General features: G+C 46.3%; 1 protein-coding gene across 4 annotated transcripts in view; it reads left to right on the top strand.

The window, feature by feature from the left end:
• CASP8 (caspase 8) overlaps positions 1–25,235 on the top strand; it is a 36,748-nt gene extending 11,513 nt beyond the window's left edge. For all 4 annotated transcript variants that reach the window (XM_080669376.1, XM_080669375.1, XM_080669377.1 and 1 more), the window contains exons 3-8: positions 2,894–2,999; positions 10,498–10,636; positions 12,439–12,581; positions 15,025–15,166; positions 21,445–21,931; positions 23,377–25,235. In XM_080669376.1, coding sequence (XP_080525502.1) covers positions 2,894–2,999; positions 10,498–10,636; positions 12,439–12,581; positions 15,025–15,166; positions 21,445–21,931; positions 23,377–23,512 — 1,153 coding nt within the window. In that variant the 3' untranslated portion in view covers positions 23,513–25,235. The remainder of the gene's footprint in view (positions 1–2,893; positions 3,000–10,497; positions 10,637–12,438; positions 12,582–15,024; positions 15,167–21,444; positions 21,932–23,376) is intronic.
• The last annotated feature ends 319 nt before the right edge of the window (positions 25,236–25,554 follow it).

Raw genomic sequence — 25,554 nt, forward strand, 5'->3', positions numbered from 1 at the left:
TTTCTGTTTTCTTGATGCCCACATTGTGTGCTTACTTTGTCTGTCTCTATGTATAAAAGCCTAAGCCAGTCGCTGTGATGTGCACTGACCACCAGGGGGCAGATGCTCAATGCAGGAGCTGCCCCCTGGTGGTCAGTGCGCTCCCATGCTGGGCTCATGGCTGGCGAGCCTAACGCACAATGGGGTCGGGATGAGCGGGAGCGGTGCAGCTCCAGGCCAGGGCTTGGGCTCCTCCCCGGCCGCCTGCCAGGGCCCCATCCCTCAGGCCACGCTGAGGCACCCCACTGGTGCACGAATCCGTGCCCCGGGCCTCTAGTTTTGGATAAAGCATCACTACTTTTTACCCTGAAATCCCCCTCCCACTTGCTTGTGGGTGACTATGGAAATTCTCAATGGAGAATTTCCCACACTTGCATTATAGAACCCTCCAATGAGGGACACGCTGTCAGGCGTCCAGATGGGCCAGGCCAGAGCCCTCAGAGACTGATTAGCCCCTGTGAGGCCTGCTGCTGCTGAGAGAATGACACTGACCGGGGTGTCAGTCCTGCCAAAGGCCTTGCAGCTCAGCCCGTCCCCACCCATGGGAGAGTCTGTAACCTAGGATGATAACAAGTCACTGCCCGTTAATCTTTGTGATTCTCAAGACTTAAAAAATAGAGACATATTATCTACTCTCTTTCAACAATCCCCTGTTCTCGGTAGCCTTTGTCATGTAGAATCATCACCTCTCTCTCCATTCTTCCTTTTGTGTCTGTCTGAATCTCCCTCTTCCTATAAGGACCCAGTCATTGAATTAGGACCCACTCGAATCCAGTATGACCTCATTTTAACGAGATCACAACAGCAGAGACCTTTTTAAAATAAGGTCACATTGATGTGTTCTGGGTGAACACGCATTGGGAAGGAGGATACTGTTCAATACTGGGAACTTTGGTTTAATAGGATTGTGAAGTTCTTTTAAGGAATTTTTTAATTAGGCACCAATTAATCCTAAAAAACAACACCCCCCAAACTAGGAAGCCTGGAAGGTCTCAGCTTGTGCCCACCGTCTCGGTCTTCTGGAGGCTGCTGGGCTGAGACAAACTGCCAGTGCCAGACATGGCCTGTCCCTCCTATAGGGCCAGGGGTCCCTGCCAGGGGCAGGATCTGTCTGTTAAAATATTCAACATGTTACCCCCTGGCAATGGGCAAGGAGACACCAGATTGGTGGTGTCGCTCTTATATCCATCAGGGGCAAAGCAGGCGCACAGTCCTTATTTCATTCTAGCTGATGCCTGTGTTGTTGGCCAGCTGTTTCATGCCTGGGCACATAAAAAAAAAATATATTCAACATGTTAGTTTCGGGGGGAGGGAGGCGGGGGTGGAGCCAGCACAAGTACACGCTACTGCTTCTTCATTGTTTATCATTAGCCAGTAAATGAAAAATACACGTGTGATCGCTTTCCATTTATAAGAAAACACTAGACATTTAAAATGTCAAAGTAGAACTGCTACCTAAAAATAAGGGACTTATAAACCATCCAGGTTTATTTGTAGACAATGATGGTACAAGAAAGCCAGTAGGTTTCAGCATGAGGAAAATAAAGGGAAAAATACGTGGTAGTAACGTTAACAGGGGCAGTGGCTTTAGATTGGACCCAGTCTTGGCCAAAGCGAGAAAGTTTTAGCAAAATACTTCTAGGGTAGAGGTTCCACGAGAAGAAGGAGGAAGCAGATGATAATACTGAATAACTCCCGTTTCCGCACTATTTTTATTTTCAGAATCTTAATTTTCTAATTTAACTTTGAAGTTAACGTGTTTTTGCATTGAAGTTGTTTCCTTTACAACATAATAATGAAAGTTTGCTGACTTATAAAACATTCCTTTGCTCATTGAACAAGCATATCCCCAAATCCTATCATAGGTTAGGAAATAATAATGCCGTGTATGGAGCACTTAGTGCGGTTGCCAGAAACTGGTTTGAGGACTGCAGGTAAACTTACTCATGTAACCCCCAGCACGGCCCAACGAGTAGATACAGAAGCATCTGCGGTCTACAGTGAAGACACACGTGTGTAACGTGTCTGAAGTCACACAGCTCATACGTGGCGGGACCAAGGTTCCAACATCCTTAGTCTGGGTCCGCTGCATTTAAACACCGTCCCTCACAACCCTCTGAGCTTATGGAAGCAAACAGGGCCTGGGTCCGTCTCTCGGGATTTGGAGAGCTTGATAAACAGCCGATTATTTGTTACTCTTTGCGCGATACAACGTGCCGGAGGGAGATTGCACTTAGGCAGTGCTTGAGCTGTTCGTGGATGAGTGGCTGTCTAAAGACAGACAAGGGAATAGGAGTGTGGTGGGGGGCTAGGCATAAAGGGGTGAGGGGCAGGGCAGCTGGGTGTGCTTGGAGAAGAGACAGTGGGAGGGTGGTGAGGAGCGGCCGAGATGAGGGGGTAGGCTGGGCTCAACTCACAGAGGTCAGTATTCCAGAGCCCAGTGTTTGGCCTTCCTGCTGAAGGTAACGGCTGGGAGAACACTGACACGTTTTAATTGGGAAGCGATGATCGGATTTGCATTTTGAAAAAACGTAATTTCCAAAATCAAAACTTTCTTGTTGCAACAAGATCTTGATGTCATAGCGAAGACGACAGGAAACCACACTTCGTGGAACTGAAATGAACTGAAGGACAGTTCGTTTGAATTCTGTTAAAGCTGGATAGTGGGGCATGAGGCAGTCGTTTTCTGTGTCACTACACCAGCCTCTCCCCAAGAACTCAACTCCTACCCCATGCGATGAGCTGGCTTTATTTTGAAGGGAGGCCATCGGAATCGAGTCTGCTGTGACGCCATGTATCACCTGAGAAATTATTTAAACAAGCATTTCTCAAGTGTCTCCATTTCCCACCGCAGGGTCATGCTTTTCCAGATTTCAGAAGATGTAACTGCAACGGAATTGAAGGACTTTAAGTTTTTTTTGAACCAGGAGCTCTCCAGATGTAAACTGGCGGATCGTATGGTAAGACCCGGTGTCATGCCAAGATTCAGTCCCGAGGAAGAGCCAGCCAGTGGGGATTGCTGAGGCTGAAGCGAGGGCTACTCCGGTAAAAGCGACCCGAATTCTCACTTTTTAGCCTGGGTTGAAGAAGAAAGCTGTCAGGCGTGAGGGTTGTAGATGTGACCCCTTTGTATGCTCTGAAGTGCTGCTCACGCTAATTACCAGGAGCAAGGCAGTGTCGGGAGAAGAGAAGAGGGCGGTGGGGCTCAGCCCCATGTGGGACTGCAGAGCCACGGGAGACAGTATCTGTGTCTGAGGCGGTTTTGTGTGTCTGTGTGAGTGATGTGTGTGCACGTGTGTTTATATGTGTGTGTGGTGTTTCTGGGTGTGTGCATATCTGTGCATATATGGTGTGCTGCAGGGTTTTTTTGTGTGTGTGTCTGGTGTATTATGTGTGTGTCTGTGTGTGTGTGTGTGGTTGGTATTGTGTGTGTGTGTGTATAGTTGGTATTGTGTGTATGTGTGGTTGGTATTGTGTGTGTGTGGGGGGGTTGGTATTGTGTGTGTGTGCGGTTGGTATTGTGTGTGTGTGGTTGGTATTATGTGTGTGTGTGTGTGTGTGGTTGGTATTGTGTGTGTGTGTGTGTGTGGTTGGTAGTGTGTGTGTGTGGTTGGTATTGTGTGTGTGTGTGGTTGGTATTGTGTGTGGTTGATATTGTGTGTGGTTGGTATTGTGTGTGTGTGTGTGTGTGGTTGGTATTGTGTGTGTGTGTAATGTTGGTATTGTGTGTGTGTGTGGTTGGTATTGTGTGTGTGTGTGGTTGGTATTGTGTGTGTGTGTGTGTGGTTGGTATTGTGTGTGTGTGTGTGTGTGGTTGGTATTGTGTGTGTGTGTGGTTGATATTGTGTGTGTGTGGTTGGTATTGTGTGTGTGTGTGTGTGTGGTTGATATTGTGTGTGTGTGGTTGGTATTGTGTGTGTGTGTGTGTGTGGTTGGTAGTGTATGTGTGTGGTTGGTATTGTGTGTGGTTGATATTGTGTGTGTGTGTGGTTGATATTGTGTGTATGTGTGTGTGTTTGGTATTGTGTGCGTGTGTGTGTGTGGTTGGTATTGTGTGTGTGTGTGTGGTTGGTATTGTGTGTGTGTGGTTGGTATTGTGTGTGTGTGTGTGTGGTTGGTATTGTGTGTGTGTGTGGTTGGTATTGTGTGTGTGTGTGTGTGTGGTTGGTATTGTGTGTGTGTGTAATGTTGGTATTGTGTGTGTGTGTGGTTGGTATTGTGTGTGCGTGTGGTTGGTATTGTGTGTGTGTGTGTGTGTGTGTGGTTGGTATTGTGTGTGTGTGTGTGTGTGGCTGGTATTGTGTGTGTGTGTGGTTGATATTGTGTGTGTGTGGTTGGTATTGTGTGTGTGTGTGTGTGTGGTTGATATTGTGTGTGTGTGGTTGGTATTGTGTGTGTGTGTATGTGTGGTTGGTAGTGTGTGTGTGTGGTTGGTATTGTGTGTGGTTGATATTGTGTGTGTGTGTGGTTGATATTGTGTGTGTGTGGTTGATATTGTGTCTATGTGTGTGTGTTTGGTATTGTGTGCGTGTGTGTGTGTGTGGTTGGTATTGTGTGTGTGTGTGTGTGTGGTTGGTAGTGTGTGTGTGTGGTTGGTATTGTGTGTGGTTGATATTGTGTGTGTGTGTGGTTGATATTGTGTGTGTGTGGTTGATATTGTGTCTATGTGTGTGTGTTTGGTATTGTGTGCGTGTGTGTGTGTGTGGTTGGTATTGTGTGTGTGTGTGTGGTTGGTATTGTGTGTGTGTGTGGTTGGTATTGTGTGTGTGTGTGTGGTTGGTATTGTGTGTGTGTGTGGTTGGTATTGTGTGTGGTTGATATTGTGTGTGTGTGGTTGTGTGTGTGTATGTGGTTGGTATTGTGTGTGTGTGTGTGTGTGGTTGGTATTGTGTGTGTGTGTGTGTGGTTGATATTGTGTGTATGTGTGTGTGTTTGGTATTGTGTGCGTGTGTGTGTGTGTGGTTGGTATTGTGTGTGTGTGGTTGGTATTGTGTGTGTGTGTGTGGTTGGTATTGTGTGTGTGTGTGGTTGGTATTGTGTGTGTGTGTGTGTGTGTGTGGTTGGTATTGTGTGTGTGTGTAATGTTGGTATTGTGTGTGTGTGTTTGGTATTGTGTGTGTGATGTTGGTATTATGTGTGTGTGTGTGGTTGGTATTGTGTGTGTGTGTGGTTGGTATTGTGTGTGTGTGTGCGTGTGGTTGGTATTGTGTGTGTGTGTCTGTGTGTGTGGTTGGTATTGTGTGTGTGTGTGTGTGGTTGGTATTGTGTGTGTGTGTGTGTGTGGTTGGTATTGTGTGTGTGTGTGGTTGATATTGTGTGTGTGTGGTTGGTATTGTGTGTGTGTGTGTGTGTGGTTGATATTGTGTGTGTGTGGTTAGTATTGTGTGTGTGTGTGTGTGTGGTTGGTAGTGTATGTGTGTGGTTGGTATTGTGTGTGGTTGATATTGTGTGTGTGTGTGGTTGATATTGTGTGTATGTGTGTGTGTTTGGTATTGTGTGCGTGTGTGTGTGTGTGGTTGGTATTGTGTGTGTGTGTGTGGTTGGTATTGTGTGTGTGTGGTTGGTATTGTGTGTGTGTGTGTGGTTGGTATTGTGTGTGTGTGTGGTTGGTATTGTGTGTGTGTGTGTGTGGTTGGTATTGTGTGTGTGTGTAATGTTGGTATTGTGTGTGTGTGTGGTTGGTATTGTGTGTGCGTGTGGTTGGTATTGTGTGTGTGTGTGTGTGTGGTTGGTATTGTGTGTGTGTGTGTGTGTGGTTGGTATTGTGTGTGTGTGTAATGTTGGTATTGTGTGTGTGTGTGGTTGGTATTGTGTGTGTGTGTGGTTGGTATTGTGTGTGTGTGTGTGTGGTTGGTATTGTGTGTGTGTGTGTGTGGTTGGTATTGTGTGTGTGTGTGTGGTTGATATTGTGTGTGTGTGGTTGGTATTGTGTGTGTGTGTGTGTGTGGTTGATATTGTGTGTGTGTGGTTGGTATTGTGTGTGTGTGTGTGTGTGGTTGGTAGTGTATGTGTGTGGTTGGTATTGTGTGTGGTTGATATTGTGTGTGTGTGTGGTTGATATTGTGTGTATGTGTGTGTGTTTGGTATTGTGTGCGTGTGTGTGTGTGTGGTTGGTATTGTGTGTGTGTGTGTGGTTGGTATTGTGTGTGTGTGGTTGGTATTGTATGTGTGTGTGTGTGGTTGGTATTGTGTGTGTGTGTGGTTGGTATTGTGTGTGTGTGTGTGTGTGGTTGGTATTGTGTGTGTGTGTAATGTTGGAATTGTGTGTGTGTGTGGTTGGTATTGTGTGTGCGTGTGGTTGGTATTGTGTGTGTGTGTGTGTGTGTGTGGTTGGTATTGTGTGTGTGTGTGTGTGTGGTTGGTATTGTGTGTGTGTGTGGTTGATATTGTGTGTGTGTGGTTGATATTGTGTGTGTGTGTGGTTGGTATTGTGTGTGTGTGTGTGGTTGGTATTGTGTGTGTGTGTGGTTGGTATTGTGTGTGGTTGATATTGTGTGTGTGTGTGGTTGTGTGTGTGTATGTGGTTGGTATTGTGTGTGTGTGTGTGTGGTTGGTATTGTGTGTGTGTGTGTGTGGTTGATATTGTGTGTATGTGTGTGTGTTTGGTATTGTGTGCGTGTGTGTGTGTGTGGTTGGTATTGTGTGTGTGTGGTTGGTATTGTGTGTGTGTGTGTGGTTGGTATTGTGTGTGTGTGTGGTTGGTATTGTGTGTGTGTGTGTGTGTGGTTGGTATTGTGTGTGTGTGTAATGTTGGTATTGTGTGTGTGTGTTTGGTATTGTGTGTGTGTGGTTGGTATTGTGTGTGTGTGTGTGGTTGGTATTGTGTGTGTGTGTGGTTGGTATTGTGTGTGTGTGTGCGTGTGGTTGGTATTGTGTGTGTGTGTGTGTGTGGTTGGTATTGTGTGTGTGTGTGTGTGGTTGGTATTGTGTGTGTGTGTGTGTGTGGTTGGTATTGTGTGTGTGTGTGGTTGATATTGTGTGTGTGTGGTTGGTATTGTGTGTGTGTGTGTGTGTGTGGTTGATATTGTGTGTGTGTGGTTGGTATTGTGTGTGTGTGTGTGTGTGGTTGGTAGTGTATGTGTGTGGTTGGTATTGTGTGTGGTTGATATTGTGTGTGTGTGTGGTTGATATTGTGTGTATGTGTGTGTGTTTGGTATTGTGTGCGTGTGTGTGTGTGTGGTTGGTATTGTGTGTGTGTGTGTGGTTGGTATTGTGTGTGTGTGGTTGGTATTGTGTGTGTGTGTGTGGTTGGTATTGTGTGTGTGTGTGGTTGGTATTGTGTGTGTGTGTGTGTGGTTGGTATTGTGTGTGTGTGTAATGTTGGTATTGTGTGTGTGTGTGGTTGGTATTGTGTGTGCGTGTGGTTGGTATTGTGTGTGTGTGTGTGTGTGTGTGGTTGGTATTGTGTGTGTGTGTGTGTGTGGTTGGTAGTGTGTGTGTGTGTAATGTTGGTATTGTGTGTGTGTGTGGTTGGTATTGTGTGTGTGTGTGGTTGGTATTGTGTGTGTGTGTGTGTGGTTGGTATTGTGTGTGTGTGTGTGTGTGGTTGGTATTGTGTGTGTGTGTGGTTGATATTGTGTGTGTGTGGTTGGTATTGTGTGTGTGTGTGTGTGTGGTTGATATTGTGTGTGTGTGGTTGGTATTGTGTGTGTGTGTGTGTGTGGTTGGTAGTGTATGTGTGTGGTTGGTATTGTGTGTGGTTGATATTGTGTGTGTGTGTGGTTGATATTGTGTGTATGTGTGTGTGTTTGGTATTGTGTGCGTGTGTGTGTGTGGTTGGTATTGTGTGTGTGTGTGTGGTTGGTATTGTGTGTGTGTGGTTGGTATTGTGTGTGTGTGTGTGTGGTTGGTATTGTGTGTGTGTGTGGTTGGTATTGTGTGTGTGTGTGTGTGTGTGGTTGGTATTGTGTGTGTGTGTAATGTTGGTATTGTGTGTGAGTGTGGTTGGTATTGTGTGTGCGTGTGGTTGGTATTGTGTGTGTGTGTGTGTGTGTGGTTGGTATTGTGTGTGTGTGTGTGTGGTTGGTATTGTGTGTGTGTGTGGTTGATATTGTGTGTGTGTGGTTGGTATTGTGTGTGTGTGTGTGTGTGGTTGATATTGTGTGTGTGTGTGGTTGGTATTGTGTGTGTGTGTGTGTGTGGTTGGTAGTGTGTGTGTGTGGTTGGTATTGTGTGTGGTTGATATTGTGTGTGTGTGTGGTTGATATTGTGTGTGTGTGGTTGATATTGTGTCTATGTGTGTGTGTTTGGTATTGTGTGCGTGTGTGTGTGTGTGGTTGGTATTGTGTGTGTGTGTGTGGTTGGTATTGTGTGTGTGTGTGGTTGGTATTGTGTGTGTGTGTGTGGTTGGTATTGTGTGTGTGTGTGGTTGGTATTGTGTGTGGTTGATATTGTGTGTGTGTGTGGTTGTGTGTGTGTATGTGGTTGGTATTGTGTGTGTGTGTGTGTGGTTGGTATTGTGTGTGTGTGTGTGGTTGATATTGTGTGTATGTGTGTGTGTTTGGTATTGTGTGCGTGTGTGTGTGTGTGGTTGGTATTGTGTGTGTGTGGTTGGTATTGTGTGTGTGTGGTTGGTATTGTGTGTGTGTGTGTGTGTGGTTGGTATTGTGTGTGTGTGGTTGGTATTGTGTGTGTGTGTGTGGTTGGTATTGTGTGTGTGTGTGGTTGGTATTGTGTGTGTGTGTGTGTGTGGTTGGTATTGTGTGTGTGTGTAATGTTGGTATTGTGTGTGTGTGGTTGGTATTGTGTGTGTGTGTGGTTGGTATTGTGTGTGTGTGTGTGTGTGGTTGGTATTGTGTGTGTGTGTGTGGTTGGTATTGTGTGTGTGTGTGTGTGTGGTTGGTATTGTGTGTGTGTGTAATGTTGGTATTGTGTGTGTGTGGTTGGTATTGTGTGTGTGTGTGGTTGGTATTGTGTGTGTGTGTGTGTGTGGTTGATATTGTGTGTGTGTGGTTGGTATTGTGTGTGTGTGTGTGTGTGGTTGATATTGTGTGTGTGTGGTTGGTATTGTGTGTGTGTGTGTGTGTGGTTGGTAGTGTATGTGTGTGGTTGGTATTGTGTGTGGTTGATATTGTGTGTGTGTGTGGTTGATATTGTGTGTATGTGTGTGTGTTTGGTATTGTGTGCGTGTGTGTGTGTGTGGTTGGTATTGTGTGTGTGTGGTTGGTATTGTGTGTGTGTGTGTGGTTGGTATTGTGTGTGTGTGTGGTTGGTATTGTGTGTGTGTGTGTGTGGTTGGTATTGTGTGTGTGTGTAATGTTGGTATTGTGTGTGTGTGTGGTTGGTATTGTGTGTGCGTGTGGTTGGTATTGTGTGTGTGTGTGTGTGTGTGTGTGGTTGGTATTGTGTGTGTGTGTGTGTGTGGTTGGTATTGTGTGTGTGTGTGGTTGATATTGTGTGTGTGTGGTTGGTATTGTGTGTGTGTGTGTGTGTGGTTGATATTGTGTGTGTGTGGTTGGTATTGTGTGTGTGTGTGTGTGTGGTTGGTATTGTGTGTGTGTGGTTGGTATTGTGTGGTTGATATTGTGTGTGTGTGTGGTTGATATTGTGTGTATGTGTGTGTGTTTGGTATTGTGTGCGTGTGTGTGTGTGTGGTTGGTATTGTGTGTGTGTGTGTGGTTGGTATTGTGTGTGTGTGTGGTTGGTATTGTGTGTGTGTGTGTGGTTGGTATTGTGTGTGTGTGTGGTTGGTATTGTGTGTGGTTGATATTGTGTGTGTGTGTGGTTGTGTGTGTGTATGTGGTTGGTATTGTGTGTGTGTGTGTGTGGTTGGTATTGTGTGTGTGTGTGTGTGGTTGATATTGTGTGTATGTGTGTGTGTTTGGTATTGTGTGCGTGTGTGTGTGTGTGGTTGGTATTGTGTGTGTGTGGTTGGTATTGTGTGTGTGTGTTTGGTTGGTATTGTGTGTGTGTGTGGTTGGTATTGTGTGTGTGTGTGTGTGTGGTTGGTATTGTGTGTGTGTGTGGTTGGTATTGTGTGTGTGTGTGTGTGTGGTTGGTATTGTGTGTGTGTGTAATGTTGGTATTGTGTGTGTGTGGTTGGTATTGTGTGTGCGTGTGGTTGGTATTGTGTGTGTGTGTGTTTGTGTGTGTGACACCAGAGGAAATGCTGGGTGTGAGGCAGTTCCCAGGGCTGTCACCATGGGCGCCATGGCTGTCTCAGCATACACCTCTGGCTGTTTCACATGAAGGTGTCACGGGTGGTTTTAGCGCAGGGCCCAGGTCCTGGGGACTGATGTTGTCTCTCCTCTGTCTTCTCTATTTCTGGGCCAGAAAACACAGAAGTGCCTTCCTAGCAGTATATTGGCTTTGAAAGACCGGGATGTCCTCTCAGGAGAGTCTGCTTGGGAAGCTAGGGTGGTCCCTTGAGTTGGAGAAAGTGCAAGTAAAAACAAAAATGTAATCTAAAAGCCAATGTGGCCCAATTCCATCTTCCAACTTTATTTCTCCTCCCTCTAGAGCTTGCTTGATATTTTCATGGAGATGGAGAAGAGACTCATCCTTGGGGAAAGAAATTTGGACACCCTAAAAAGAATCTGTGAACAAATCAACCTGAGCCTGCTGGATAAAATCAGTGCTTATGAAGAATTAAGTAAAGGTAGAAACAACCTCACAGCTGTAAACCAGCAAAATGTATTCTTTTTAAAAAAATATATTTTATTGAGTTTTTACAGAGAGGACGGGAGAGGGATAGAGAGAAACATCTATGAGAGAAACAGCAATCAGCTGCCTCCTGCACACCCCCTACTGGGGATGTGCCCGCAACCAAGGTACATGCCCTTGACCGGAATCCAACCTGGGACCCTTGAGTCCGCAGGCCGACGCTCTATCCACTGAGCCAAACCAGTTAGGGCCAAAATGTATTCTTTTCAAAAAAGTTTTCATTTATTGATTTGAGAGAGAGAGAGAGAGAGAGAGAGAGAGAGAGAGAGAGAGAGAGAGAGACATTTGCTATTCCACTGATCCATGAATTCACTGGTTGATTCCTGCCAGCTTATTCCTTTATGTGCCCCAAGCAGGGATCGAACCTGCAACCCCAGTGCAGCAAAATGTATTCTTAAATTGACAAACCCCTCTATGTCACAGTATTTTAAAAACAAAACTGTGTGTTTGCTTTAATTCAGAGGGAAGAATGAGCCTTTGTTAAAGATTCATAAATAGCCAAAGTAAAGCCAATGAATCAGCCCTGGCCTGTGTGGCTCAGTTGGTTGAGCATCGTTCCATGTATCAAAAGGTTGCTGGTTCGATTCCCAGTCAGGGCATATGCACAGGTTGGGGTTCCGATCCCCGGTAGGGGGCCTGCAGAAGGCAACCGATCGATGTTCTGCTCTCACATCGATGCTTCTCTTCCATTCTCCCTCTTCTTCCTCTCTCTCTAAAACTCAATAAAAAATACGAAAAAGAAACAAAAACAAAATCAAGGAATAATTGTAAAAATTTACCATGCACACAACAAAAAGTTTGCAAACCGGGAGCATTCAAAACACAACATGGAATGAGGCTCAGGAGCACGCTGTTATAAAGCAGCTTACATAGTGAGAAAGCAGTGGCTGTTGATTCTTCACAGTGATCGATTCTGATGTTAGAGTTTGCTTAAATGACAGGTTGATCAGTGGTTACCTCATGTCAACCTTGGAGAAAAGTTCAAGTTTTCCTCATGATTTTCAGAGGCACAAACAAGGTCAAGTTAGCCTTGTAAAATAAGCTAAATTAAGCTTTGCTTGTATGATTAAATTTTTTTCTGCTCGAAGGTTTTTTAAATATATATATATATATATATATTTATTGATTTCAATGAGAAAAGAAGAGGGAGAGAGAGAATCTTTGATGGCTGCCTCTTATATGCCCCCTACTGGGGATCGAGCCCGAAACCTGTGCATATGCCCTGACCAGGAATCGAACTGTGACCTCTTGGTTCACAGATTGATGCTCAGCCACTGAGCCACGCCAGCTGGGCAGCAGTTGTGTTTTGTTGTTGTTTTTTAATCTTAACCTCTTAACAGAAGTCCAGGTGAATTTTCAAGTGGTGGTACCTGGAGATGTTTTCAAGACTTACTTAATTAATTTACTCTTTGATATTTTCATTGCTTCCTCTCTACAACCTTCCACCATCCATGTCCACATCTTAATGGACCTGCCGCCGAGTACCAGGATGAGGGCTCGGTGGCGACTTCTTGTCACCTCTGCTCTACACACTAAAAGACGTGTCTAGACACACAAACCATGTGGCCTCAGGCCAGCAAGTTTGAAACAGATGCAGAGTTATTCAGTGGTAAGAATGGGACTCTTTCTGTGGATTGGAAGGATATGAATTTTCCTTTTAAAAGGGACTTACGTTATCCCGGGTGTTACATGTTTCTTTACTGAAGTACCTTCTCTGCCACGTGTCATTCTCTGTAGAGGGGGGACCAATTTCAGACTATCCTCGAGAGCAGGACAGTGAGTCACAGGAACAGAACTGTGAGCCGCCACGGGAACAGAACTGTGAGCCGCCATGGGAGCAGGACAGTGAGTCACGGGAGCAGGACTGTGAGTCACAGCAGGTATGAGGAAACCTCCCGCTACTTCCTTTCTTTACATTCAAGGTTCTCGTTAGTGTATTCCTTAGCTTTTTTAGCTCCTGGTAAACTAGCAAGGAGAAGAAACTTGGTGACTGTTTTGAGGACTATGGAAAAAATTCACAGAAGGACAAGCTTAAAGGGTGACTTTTTAATGTAAAGGAAATGTGATCTCTCTCGGGCTAAATGTTTATTTTAAAACCAAAGACAAAGACATTGAAACAGTTGGAGCAGAGGGGTGAGAAGGCCCTGCCCGGCCCTTTCAGCAGCCGCAGCAGCCTGAATGGCAGCGGGCTTTGGGGGCAGAGCCCAGCGGGACTGGAGAAAGCGAAGCCGTTTCCTTTGGCTTGACATCTCACAACCGTTTCTCCTTGGTGATGAGGTGTAAGTGGGGCACGTGATCTAGCCATCTCTGTGTTCTCACCCCGAAGAGCCGGTCCAGGCATGGCCTTTCTAGACATAAGCACTCGAGCTTGTGTAACCCTCAGCGACCCACCAAACCCATTCTGACTCATAGCCCACTCACGCCTCTCTGTGGCGGGAAGCAGAGGAGCCCAGCGGGAGACTTAAAATTAAGCCTCGGGAACAATTTACCGGTGGGCTCCTGAACAAGTTACCGGACCTCTCTCGGTCTGAAAACCAAGGATTAACCAAAGTCAGGGAGCACACTGCAGAGTAAAGCACTATTGCCCTAGGAACAGCTAAGGATCCTGGGTGCAAGAGAGATTGGATAACTTGCTCAAGGTTTTAAGGTTATTAAGTACTAGAGGCCCGGTGCATAAAATTTGTGCACTGGTGCGGGGGTGGGGGGGGGATCCTCAGCCCGGCCTGCACCCTCTTGCAGTCTGGGACCCCTCGCTCCTTACCTCCTGCCTGCTCGCTCCTTACTGCTGCCATGAAGGTGGGAGAGGCTCCCGCCACCACTGCTGCGCTTGCCAGCCATGAGCCCGGCTTCTGGCTGAGCGGCATGCCCCCTGTGGGAGCGCACTGACCACGAGGGGACAGCTCCTGCATTGAGCATCTGCCCCCTGGTGGTCAGTGCACATCATAGTGACTGGTCATTCCGGTTGTTCCGCTGCAACGGTTGCTTACACTTTTATTATATAGATTATATAGATGGAACTACCTGATAGTCAGTGTGCCCACCTGAGGGGTCCTGGATTGTAAGAGGGCGCAGGCCAGGCTGAGGGACCCCACCAGTGCATGTCAGGGCCAGGGAGGGATGTGGGAGGTTGGCCAGCCAGAGAGGGACCGTGAAAGGGATCCAGGGCATGTCCAGACCATCTTGCTCAGTCCTGATTAGCTGGACCCCAGCAGCAAGCTAACCTACTGGTTGGAGCATCTGCCCCCTGGTGGTCAGTGCACATCATAGCGACTGGTCAACCGGTCAACTGTCTGCCCCCTGGTGGTCAGTGCACATCATAGCGACTGGTCGATCAGTCATCTGTCTGCCCCCTGATGGTCAGTGCACATCATAGCGACTGGTCGATCAGTCATCTGTCTGCCCCCTGATGGTCAGTGCACATCATAGCGAGCAGTTGAGTGGCCTTAGCATATCATTAGCATATTACGCTTTGATTGGTTGAACCAACAGCCGGATGACTGGACACTTAGCATATTAGGCTTTTATTATATAGGATACAGCCAAGAATCCCTCACACCTCCACCCCCGCTCCAGCTGGGAGCCCCTTTCTCTACTGGGAGGAGCTGCATGGATTTCCCAATAAATGTTGGCTATCTTTGCACTGAAACAGCTCTGGGAAAATAAGGCCAGCTCAGGGCCACCACTGACTGGTAATGTCAGGTTCTAGAGTCTGGAAACTGTGACCTGCAATAGCCAAGATCTGCCTGCCCAGTGCATCTCTCGCCTCCTGTCCCTGTGGTCCTGAGAACCAGATTAATCTATCAGCTTTAACAGTCCGGGGACACACTGTCATGTGTGAAGGGCAGGCCCTCAGCTGTTTGCCCAGAAACAGGGGTGAGTTGATCAGGCGGCCATGGAAATCTCAGGGTCACGGAAGGGCAGCCCAGAGACAGCCCTAAGACGTTCATTCATTGCGCAACTCCTGCTTGAGCTCTCACAAATGATTAAGTCCTGGTTCCTGACCCAGACGTCATCTGCCGTGAGCAGAAATGAGGACAAATAATACATTATGATGACAATATGACTGTAAGTGCAAGGTGCTCAGGAGGCCCAAGTATTGGGACATTAACTAGACACACTACAGGTGGGGCAAGAGTCTGGGGATCCTGTGTGAGGAGAAATGAGCCAGCTTGTTAGGGTAACAATGTCAGCTTGGGTGGGAGCCATAGAATGAGCCCAGTCTGGCTCAGGGGCCAGCCTAACCTTGGACCAGGGAGTTGTTTGTTAACATCTCAAGTGTTTGACCTGCAGTGTCAGCTCCTGGGTTGTGTTTTTGTTTTTCAGACAGCGGACAAAGTTTACCGAATGAAAAGCAAACCTCGAGGATACTGTGTGATCTTTAATAATTATGACTTTAGCAAAGCACGGGAGAACGTGCCCAAACTTTGCAATATTAAGGACAGGAATGGAACAGACTTGGATGCAGGTACAGTAGAATCCAAAAGAGATGTAAAATATTTCTAACTAGAGGCTCCGTGCACAAAATTCGTGCACTGGGGGGTGGGGGGCACAACTCCTGGCCTGCGCCCTCTCACAGTCCGGGACCCCTCGCTCCTTACCACCTGCCTGCTCACTGCTCCTTACTGCTGCCACGGAGGCGGGAAAGGCTCCTTCCACCGCCGCTGTGCTCGCTGGCCGTGAGCCCAGCTTCTGGCTGAGCAGGGGGAGCACACTGACCACCAGGGGGCAGCTCCTGCATTGAGTGTCTGCCTCCTGGTGGTCAGTGCGCATCATAGTGACCGGTCATTCTGCCGTTTGGTTGATTTGCATATTAGGCTTTTATTATATAGGACAGTGGTCGGCAAACTCATTAGTCAACAGAGCCAAATATCAACAGTACAATTGAAATTTCTTTTGAGAGCCAAATTTTTTAAACTTAAACTTCTTCTAACGCCACTTCTTCAAAATAGACTTGCCCAGGCCGTGGTATTTTGTGGAAGAGCCACACTCAAGGGGCCAAAGAGCCACATGTGGCTTGCGAGCCGCAGTTTGCCAACCACTGATATAGGATACTTATGTTTTTATCAAAAGGGGCGAACCAAAGCTATACCAATGGAGCTGTATGTTTCAGAAAAATGACTATAACCACATTTTCCTGTGGAGGTGAAGGACAGTCTTAGGTATTTGCTAGTTTTATGCTTTTCTTTTTTTTAAAACTTAATTTTAAAAATTAAAACAATGTATACATAAAGATAAAATATTAAAAGGGCTTTTACTGAAAAGTAGCAATCAGCTTTGCCTTTAATTCAACTAAGTGACGAGTGTTTCTGTTGAATGTGAAAACATTGCCATGGTATCAAGACCATGTAGAGAAGTTGTGTTTATAACAGCACAGCAGAGATTGTGAGTCCTCCACAGAAAGAGCATTTTCAAATGTTAAACTAGGCAGAAATTCTTTTGCTCAGCCCGTCTTAGCTAAGATTGAGAATTTACAAGTTAAATGAAAAACAAATTTGCAGCATGTGAACATAGAAGTGGCTACAACTAAAAGTAGTAACAGAAATAATCTGACCCAACCATTGTGATATGAATAATTTTTATTTGATAAATATTCTTAAAAATAGTTTTTATGGGTCATAACATCAGGTAATGACTGATTTTTTAAATTGAGTAAAGTTTAGAAAAGTAAGGTAGGCTGACTTTAATCATCAGGACTCTGATAAAGGTCTCAGTTAACATTTGTTTAAGCAAATCTATGATTTTAAAAAGCCAAAGAGCTTAAGTCCGTTGACTACATCACTCATCATCATACATCTTGGGACCGAGGAAGAGGTTTCAGGCCTTTGATTTCCATTCATTTACTATTAAAACATTCTTATTAAAAGAATACGAACTTTGCCAATGGATACAAACTTGCAGTCATCTAGGTTGAGTAAGTCTACAGAACTATGCAGGGGTCCTCAAACTACAGCCCATGGGCCACATGCGGCCCACCGAGGACATTTATCCGGCCCGCCGGGTGCCGCTGCCTGTCCTGCTTAGCAGCCGACTCGTCCCGGGCCCGCAGTGCGCATAGGAATTTGTTCATAGTTTTTTTTTAAACTATAGTCTGGCCCTTCAACGGTCTGAGTGACAGTGAACTGGCCCCTTGTTTAAAAAGTTTGAGGACCCCTGCTGTATAGCATGGTGACTATAGTTAACTAGTGGCCCAGTGCACGGACTCGTGCACATTGAAAGGAAATTAATTAGAAGGTGGCCAGAGGGGCAGGACTGGGTGAGACAGGCCGGACATGCCCTGGAGCCAACCTTCTGCAGTCCCTCCCCAGCCAGCCGCACCTGGGGTAGCACTGTGGCTCGAAAGGTGTCTGCAGAGTGAGTGGTGTCCCTCCAGCAGGTGGGGTCCCTCAGCCTGGCTTGTGGGGATTGGGCTGAAACTGGCTCTCCGAAATCCCCCAAGGAGTCCCGGAGTGCAAGAGGGCACTCTGCAAAGTTGCCTTTGCTTGGCAGCTCCTGCGTTGAGCATCTGCCCCCTGATGGTCAGTGCACATCATACCTACCAGCCAGTCAGCCAGTCAGTAGGTCGAACAGTTGCTTAGCCTTTTATATATACACTAGCAGCCCGGTGCACAAAATTCGTGCACGGGGGAGTGCGTCCCTCAGCCCGGCCTGCACCCTCTCCAATCTAGGACCCCTCTCACAATCCAGGACTGCTGGCTCCCAACTGCTCGCCTGCCTGCCTGCCTGATTGCCCCTAACCGCTTCTGCCTGCCAGCCTGATCACCCCTAACCACTCCCCTGCCAGCCTGATTGCCCCTAACTGCTCTCGCCTGCAGGCCTCGTCACCCCTAACTGCCCGCCCCTGCAGGCCTGGTCCCCCCCAGCTGCTCTCCCCTGCAGGCCTGGGTTCCCCCAACTGCCCTTCCCTGCAGGCCTGGTTGCCCGCAACTTCCCTCCTCTGCCAGCTTGGTCACCCCTAACTGCCCTCCCCTGCAGGCCTGGTCCAACCCAACTACCCTCCCTTGCAGGCCTGGTCCCTCCCAACTGCCCTCCCCTGCTGGTCATCTTGTGGCAGCCATCTTGTGTCCACATGGGGGCAACCATCTTGACCACATGGGGGCAGCCATCTTGTGTGTTGGAGTGATGGTCAATCTGCATATTACTCCTTTATTAGATAGGATGGAGGCCTGGTGCATGGGTGGAGGCCAGCTGGTTTGCCCTGAAGGGTGTCCCGGATCAGGGTGGGGGTTCCCTTGGGGCGTGGGGCGGCCTGGGCGAGGGGCCTGTGGTGGTTTGCAGGCCGGCCATGCCCCCCGGCGACCCAAGCAGAGGCCCTGCTATCTGGGATTTATTTATCTTCTACAATTGAAACTTTGTAGCCTGGAGCAGAGGCCAGTGCTGGCCAGGAAGCTTGGATTCCTCCATCGCCAGGGAAACCCAAGCCTCCTGCTCGCTCCATGGCCACAGCCATTTTTGTTGGGATTTATTTATCTGCTATAATTGAAAGTTTGTAGCCTTGAGCGGAGGCCTGGGCCGGCCAGGGTGTGGGGGAAGCTTGGCTTCCTCCATTGCCGGGGAAACCCAAGCCTCCTGCTCGCTCTGTGGCCGCAGCCATTTTGGTTGGGTTAATTTGCATACTCACTCTTGATTGATTGGTGGGTGTGGCTTGTGGGTGTAGCGGTGGTACAGTCAATTTGTATGTTTCTCTTTTATTAGTGTAGATAGATCAGCCGTGGGCAAACTACGGCCCGCGGGCCGGATCTGGCCCGTTCGGCTGTTCTATCCGGCCCGCGGAGCCGAAAGAGCGGAGGGTTCTCTTGCTCTCCCCTCCGCTCCTTTACTTTGAATTTATATTAGTTCACACAAACACTCCATCCATGCTTTTGTTCCGGCCCTCTGGTACAGTTTAAGAGCCCATTGTGGTCCTCGAGTCAAAAAGTTTGCCCACCCCTGAGATAGATGATGCTGTATTGAATACTAGACATTTGCTAGGCGTATATTTCAGGTGCTCTCATCACACATACACATACACACCGTAACTATGTGTGGAGATATGTTATTAGCTTGTCTATTGTAATCATCTCACTGTGTATGTCATCATATTGTACACCTTAAATATATACAATTTTTTATTAAAAAGGAAATCAGACAGGCAGCCTAGTCAGTGTTGAAATACTGACTAGATCTATGAACACATTTGAGGGAAAAGTAGTGTTAAGCACATAGAAAACAAAGCAATAAAAATTAGTGCAATTACTAATTCCAGGAAAGACAAAAGTTTCATAAGAAAGGAAGCACAGGACTTTTCAAGATGGCAGCAAAGTAGGTGGATCTTGCTCTCACCTCCTCCCAGATCCCAGCCGGAAAGACAACTAAATTGGGGAGTGATCCTCCTGAATTACCAACTAAAGACAATCTAAAGAGGAGACTTATAACCAAGGGCTGGCAGGAAGTGTGGGATGTGAAGGGGCAGCTGAGGTTAGAGGGGGGTAGGATCAGCTGCAGGAGGCTCCCCCTGAGGGGCGTGAAGCCTAAATCCCAGGTGTGGCTCCCCAGACCAGAGCGCCAGAGCTGGGAACAGGTGCCCACATAGCATCCGGCTGTGAGAAATGGCAGGGCTTCTGTCTGCCAAGGAGAGGCACCCTCTAAAGCAGGGGTCCTCAAACTTTTTAAACAGGGGGCCAGTTCACTGTCCCTCAGACCGTTGGAGGGCCGGACTATAGTTTAAAAAAACAACTATGAACAAATTCCTATGCGCACTGCGGGCCCGGGATGCGTTGGCTGCTAAGCAGGACAGGCAGCGGCACCCGGCGGGCCGGATAAAAGTTCTCGGCGGGCCGCCTGTGGCCCGCGGGCCGTAGTTTGAGGACGCCTGCTCTAAAGGATCATTGTGCAAAATTCCGTTGGCAGCCACTCACTCGGGGCTCTGGCGGAGGGAGGCCAGTGCGGACTGTCGGCTGAGGAGTCCTGGTGTGGCTTTGGAAACATGGGGAACCACCGCCAGGATGCCTGTCCCGAGTCACCCTCTGATACCGCAGCAGCCTTCTTTCTCGGGCCGAGCAATGCCCTCTGGGGCAGAGCATCAGCCTGGGGAAAAGCTGTTACCTCACCCTCAGGAATCCCTTTCACCCGACCCTGTGGATCTTAAGCCCTGCTGAGGAGTCAGCAGCATTGGCTGGGGCCAAGAAGTCTGGGAAAACTCAGGGGGTGTCGGTGACTGGCTTTGGGGTGGAGTCATTCCCCCCACTTTCCCATGAACCAGACTGGCTCTTCCCTCTCACAGGAGCCATGATATAAACACCCTCCTGTTTTCCAGCAGACTCTACCTCTGGGCTCTGGAAGGCGCCCCCCGCCCCCCTCCACCACACACACACACACACACACACACACACACAACTACTAGGGGCTCTGCCCTGCGGAGGTCAGGGAAAACCCAGGACAGACGCAGACCTGCGGCTTGCAATGGGCATCCCACTCACTGTCTCTCCTGAATTCTGAATGGCACCTGCCCTCACAGGAGATCCCATACCCGCGCCCTCCCCATTCTGCCAGAGGTTCTTTCAGTGACTGAGCCTAACAGCCAGCTGGCAGGTGGAGGCAGGTCCTGGGTGCCTGGAGAGGCTTGTGGGCCCACCTCTGGGCCCTGTACTGGTAAAAGCCGGCCTTGCCACGCCCACAGAGGCAGCCACAAACTGTGGCTCACTTGTAGCTTCAAACAGGTTGCCAACGGCCAGGAATAGGATTTAATTGATATTTACAACAGAGCATTTCAACCCAAAGCAGCAGAATATATTCTTCTCAAATGTACATGGAACCTTCTCAAAGATAGAGCATGTGGGACACAAAATAAACTGATGAACGAAACAAAGCCAGAGGATGGATACATGGAACAGACTGACATGTCAGAGGGGAAGTGGGAGGGAGAATTGGATGAAAGAAAGTGAAGAGATTAGTCAAAGAATATATGCATAGCCCCTGGAGACAGACAACAGTGTGGTGAAGGCCAGGGCAGGGGGCAAAGATGGGGAAAATGGGGACATCTATAATAGCGTCAACAATAAAAAAAAAAAAAAAAAGGGAAGCATTATTAAATAATATTATGTTTAAATAGTACTTGTAATACAAACATTACTATTGATTCTACTAAAAATTGTAAACAATTGTGTAAGAGCACCATATCAGTAATTCAATATAAAAGTCTAAAATTTATCAATCAATAAATAGCAGTGTACCAAAATTTATTACAAAATGGAGGCTGATAACAACAAAAAAAGGAGTTAGAATTTGAAAGTGGTTGCCTTCATGGAACGTGACTGGGTAATAGGGAGGGCTAGAGAGGGATAGTTTTTTTGGTAATAAATAGGTCTTTTAGTTCTACTTGACTTTTTAAACATTCATATATTGTATTTTTACAGTTTTGAGAGTGTTCAGAATAAAGTAAGTATGGATAGTTTGTTAAAAGTCCTTTTTGTTTTTGTTTTCTGATTAGTGTAAGACAATTATTTTTCAGATTGGTTTGGTAGTAAGCCTAAGTAACAGCTACTCATCTTGTAGACTAGCTGAAATAAGGCACTGGGCCAAAATAGTATTCTACTTCTGTTTGTTGCCTCGAGACTGGGAAATTTTTTCCAGCTAGAATCTAGCCACTAATATAGAGGACCTTGTTCTTAAGTTCTGGTTCAAATTCTTATCAATGCTCTCTTTAGCTCTGGCTGTGGTCTGGGTACTGTTGTGGTGTAATATGACTTTTTGTATTTCACTTTTCAGAGGCTTTGCACAACACCTTTAGTGAGCTTCATTTTGAGGTAGTGCCTTACAAAGATGCCACAGCAAAGAAAATCCGTGAGATCCTGAAAAAATACCAAAGCATGGACCACAATGACAAAGACTGCTTCATCTGCTGCATCCTTTCCCATGGAGACAAGGGCATCGTCTATGGCTGCGATGGGCAGGAAGCCCCCATCTATGAGCTGACCTCTTACTTCACTGGTTTGAAGTGCCCTTCCCTTGCAGGCAAACCGAAAATCTTTTTTATCCAGGCTTGTCAAGGGGATAACTATCAGAAAGGCATAGCTGTTGAGACCGACTCAACCTATTTAGAAATGGACTCATATCAGAAGAGAAATATCCCAGATGAGGCTGACTTTCTGCTGGGGATGGCCACAGTGAACAACTGTGTTTCCTACCGAAACCCCGAAAAGGGGACCTGGTATATCCAGTCACTGTGCCAGAGTCTGAGAGAAAGATGTCCTAGGTAATGCCTGTCTACTCAACCCTTCATTCATCTATACGTGGCCAGCTGTGGGCCTCATCGCTGTACTTTCCATGTCAGTTGTAAAGTGGGAGGGAGGACAAGTTTTAACATCTTTAGTCACAGATAGAAAAAAACGGACATACTTACTGAGGACTCCCCCTTTTTTTAGCACCTCAAAGGACAGGCAGGGTATCAGATTGCTGGGAAGGATGGTGAAGTCATAAAGTCCAGCTCTGTATTTGGGCAGAATCATGACTATGCTACCTTAACTAGAAAACTTCTAAGAAGTCTTCCAAAAAGACAATAACCCATTTCAAAGTGTACTATCCTCCAGCTCTGTCAAGAGTTCCGTAATAGCTAACCGGCCTCAAACCCGCTTGGTGTATTGTGAGAGAGAAATGTGAAAGAGCAGAAACCCTTCATTGTTGTACTCATCTGGCCTGATTTAAAGCCACAAAACGTAGGAAAATCGCCTTTCCTCATTTAAATATCCCACAATTCTTTTAGTTATATGAAGTTTTGTATGTCACAGTTCACCCAAATGCACACACAACGGACAGATGGATAGCAAGGCATCTTCTGCTGGGTTCCTTCTAGTTCAGTATTATTATGTTTAAAGTGTATGAAGAATGAGAATTTTCTATGGTGGATAAAGGAGTGAACCATGACATCAACGCTATGTTTTCATTTTGCGATTCAGACCATGAATCCTGCAAGGTTCGGGGGGCGGGCTGTTTGCAGAGGTGGATGAACAGGTTGCCCAATTAAACTGGATAGTGAGACTGGAGAGAAAGGGGTGGTGTGGCTGCAGGAGACACTGAATTTTCACTTTCCATAAATCTGATTACATCATGGATGAATCCACAGAAGCAATATCACTTTGGGGCAGAGGATGTTAGAGATCATTGAGGTGATGATGGGGGCAAGTAACATGGAACCTGGAGTAGAGTGAGGTACAAACAGATTGGGAGGGGAAGAAACCAAATCTCATGTTAACACTGAGGTTTCTGATGGTCTGCAGAGATCCTGAGATAAGTTATTAAGCTCTGAAACACCCTTTACCTGAAAAGCCATGGTAGGTCTTGGTTTAGCAACTTATTATTTCATCTGCCTGATGTTTTTTTTTTAAAATATATTTTTTATTGATTTCAGAGAGGAAGGGAGAGGAAGAGAGAGATAGAAGCATCAATGATGAGAGAGAACCAAAGATCGGCTGCTTCTTGCACGCCCACTACTGGGGATGGAGCCCACAACCCAGGCATGTGCTCTGACCGGGAATCGAACTGTGACCTCCTGGTTTACAGGTCGAGGCTCAGCCACTGAGCCACGCCAACTGGGCTTGCCTGACGTTTTGAGAGAAATACCTATCATAAGCACAGCAGATGAACAGGTTTACCAGTGTGTTCCCCTCACAGATGGTCACAATGCTATGTTCTGTTTTACAGGGGTGACGACATTCTCACCATCCTCACTGAGGTAAACTTTGACGTGAGCAGTAAGGACGACAAGAAGAATATGGGGAAGCAGATGCCACAACCCACTTTCACCCTGAGAAAAAAACTCTACTTCCCCCTTAAGTGATGTAGAACACTATGCTTAACGTTTGTATTATAATGCTTTTACTTTATGCTATCATTTATTTGCATAACACTATGCTTAATTTAATAGTTAATAAGATGCTGCTGCCCCTTCCCCATTTATTTTATGTTGTTAATTCTCACCTGAGGATATTTTCCCCTTTTCGATGGGTTGCTTCCCGTATGAGCCCCAAGGTACGTGCCCTTGACCAAATTGAACCTGGGACCATTTGGTCTGCAGGCCGACGCTCTATCCACTGAGCCAGACTGGCTAGGGCCCCACCCCCCAGTTTTTGAAGGGCAGAGAGGGGAGAGAATGGGAGAATTTAATTTTTATGCAAATTGAAGCCTAAATTTCTGGCTTTGCAACAATAGCTAGATATTTATAGCCATAGGCATGATTTTAATTGTATTTTTAATTTGATAAAAAAGTTTTAAAAACTATAGTAGATACAAAGGATAGTAAGTTTAAAAGAAATGCAACATTACAATGGCTCCAAAACAGTGGCAGAATGTATTTCACACATCTCTGATCTGCTTTCAACCCAAAATCATTTAATTCCCTTCAAATCAGCGGTTGCCACCCCGTGGTCCGTGGACCCCTGATGGTCCGTGAGGTCCAAAAGGTTGGCGACTGCTGCTTCAAATTAAGAATTGTTTTGTTTTGCCCTGATCGGTGTGGCTCAGTGGACAGAGCGTTGGCCTGCGGACTGAGGGGTCCCAGGTTCGATTCCGGTCAAGGGCATGTACCTTGGTTGCGGGCACATCCCCAGTGGAGGGTGTGCAGGAGGCAGCTGATTGATGTTTCTCTCTCATCGATGTTTCTAACTCTCTATCCCTCTCTCTTCCTTTCTGTAAAAAATCAATAAAAATAAAAATAAAAGAATTTGGTTTGTACTTCAGTCCCTCCCTTTCCAAGCCATCCTCCACACTACAATTATATGTAAGGAAAACTTCCTTTTTATTCATCCAGGTTCTTTGGCTTTTCTAATTAAAATGACGTAAGATAAATTGACAGTAGAAAAATAAAATTAACTTTCACACATGCTCATAGAAATATGAGACTAAAAAAAAAAAGACCAAATCAGGCAGATTTTATATCTTTTAAACAAAATAACAATAAATTTGAGAAGAATTTACAAGACGAAGTTTGGGTTCAATTAGTAAAGAAATAACAAGTTTTGTTTACACTGCCTTCTTGGCCATGAATTCCCTATCTGATAATATTGATGCCTTCTACCCTCTTCATATGGGGCTGGTGGGGGGGGGGTCCCTTTCACATGGGACATTTATTTCTGACTTTCAGGGGAATAAAACATGGTCAGAGAGTCCATCTTGTACTGGCTGTGTTTCAAGTAACTTTCATTCAAAGTAATATGCCCTGAACTGCACTACAAGTTTCTTTAAAATAAAAATTCAAAAAAATTATTTCTTGCATTAAAAGCTTTTAAAAACCCCAAATGGTTTTATAAATCTGTGACAATCTGTTTCCAAATTCCCTTTCTAGCCTTTCCTCTTACTGCTCTGGTGGTATATGCATTCTTCTGTACATGCTTGATTTGTTTTTGCTAGCATTGCTGTGCTTTAGTCATGCTTTTAAAATTATACTTTCATTTGAAATGCTCAGGAATTACCTTGTTTTTAAAAGCTGATTAGGTGTGTGTGTTTAAATTAGTTTTTCAAATGTACTTCTAATAAAAGATGACGTGACCTCACTGTTCGCAGGACACTGTTTTGCTGGTTTTGTTTTTTGCCAATGGCATCTCACGGGTGGAAAATGTTTGGATCACAGATACATTTTACTGGAACCCCCCAATGTTGGCTCAAACAGTTGTATTTTTAAAAAATGTGTTGTTCAGCCCTAGCTGGTTTGGCTCAGTTGATAGAGCGTCGGCCTGTGGACTGAAGGTTCGATTCCGGTCAAGGGCACATGCCCTTGCAGGCTCGATCCCCAATAAGAGGCGTGCAGGAGGCAGTCAATCAATGATTCTCTCCCATCATTGATGTTTCTATCTCCCTCTCCCTTCCTCTCTGAAATCAATATTT

Source organism: Plecotus auritus (assembly GCF_963455305.1).
Source record: "Plecotus auritus genome assembly, chromosome: 5".
Taxonomy (NCBI): Eukaryota; Metazoa; Chordata; class Mammalia; order Chiroptera; family Vespertilionidae; genus Plecotus; species Plecotus auritus.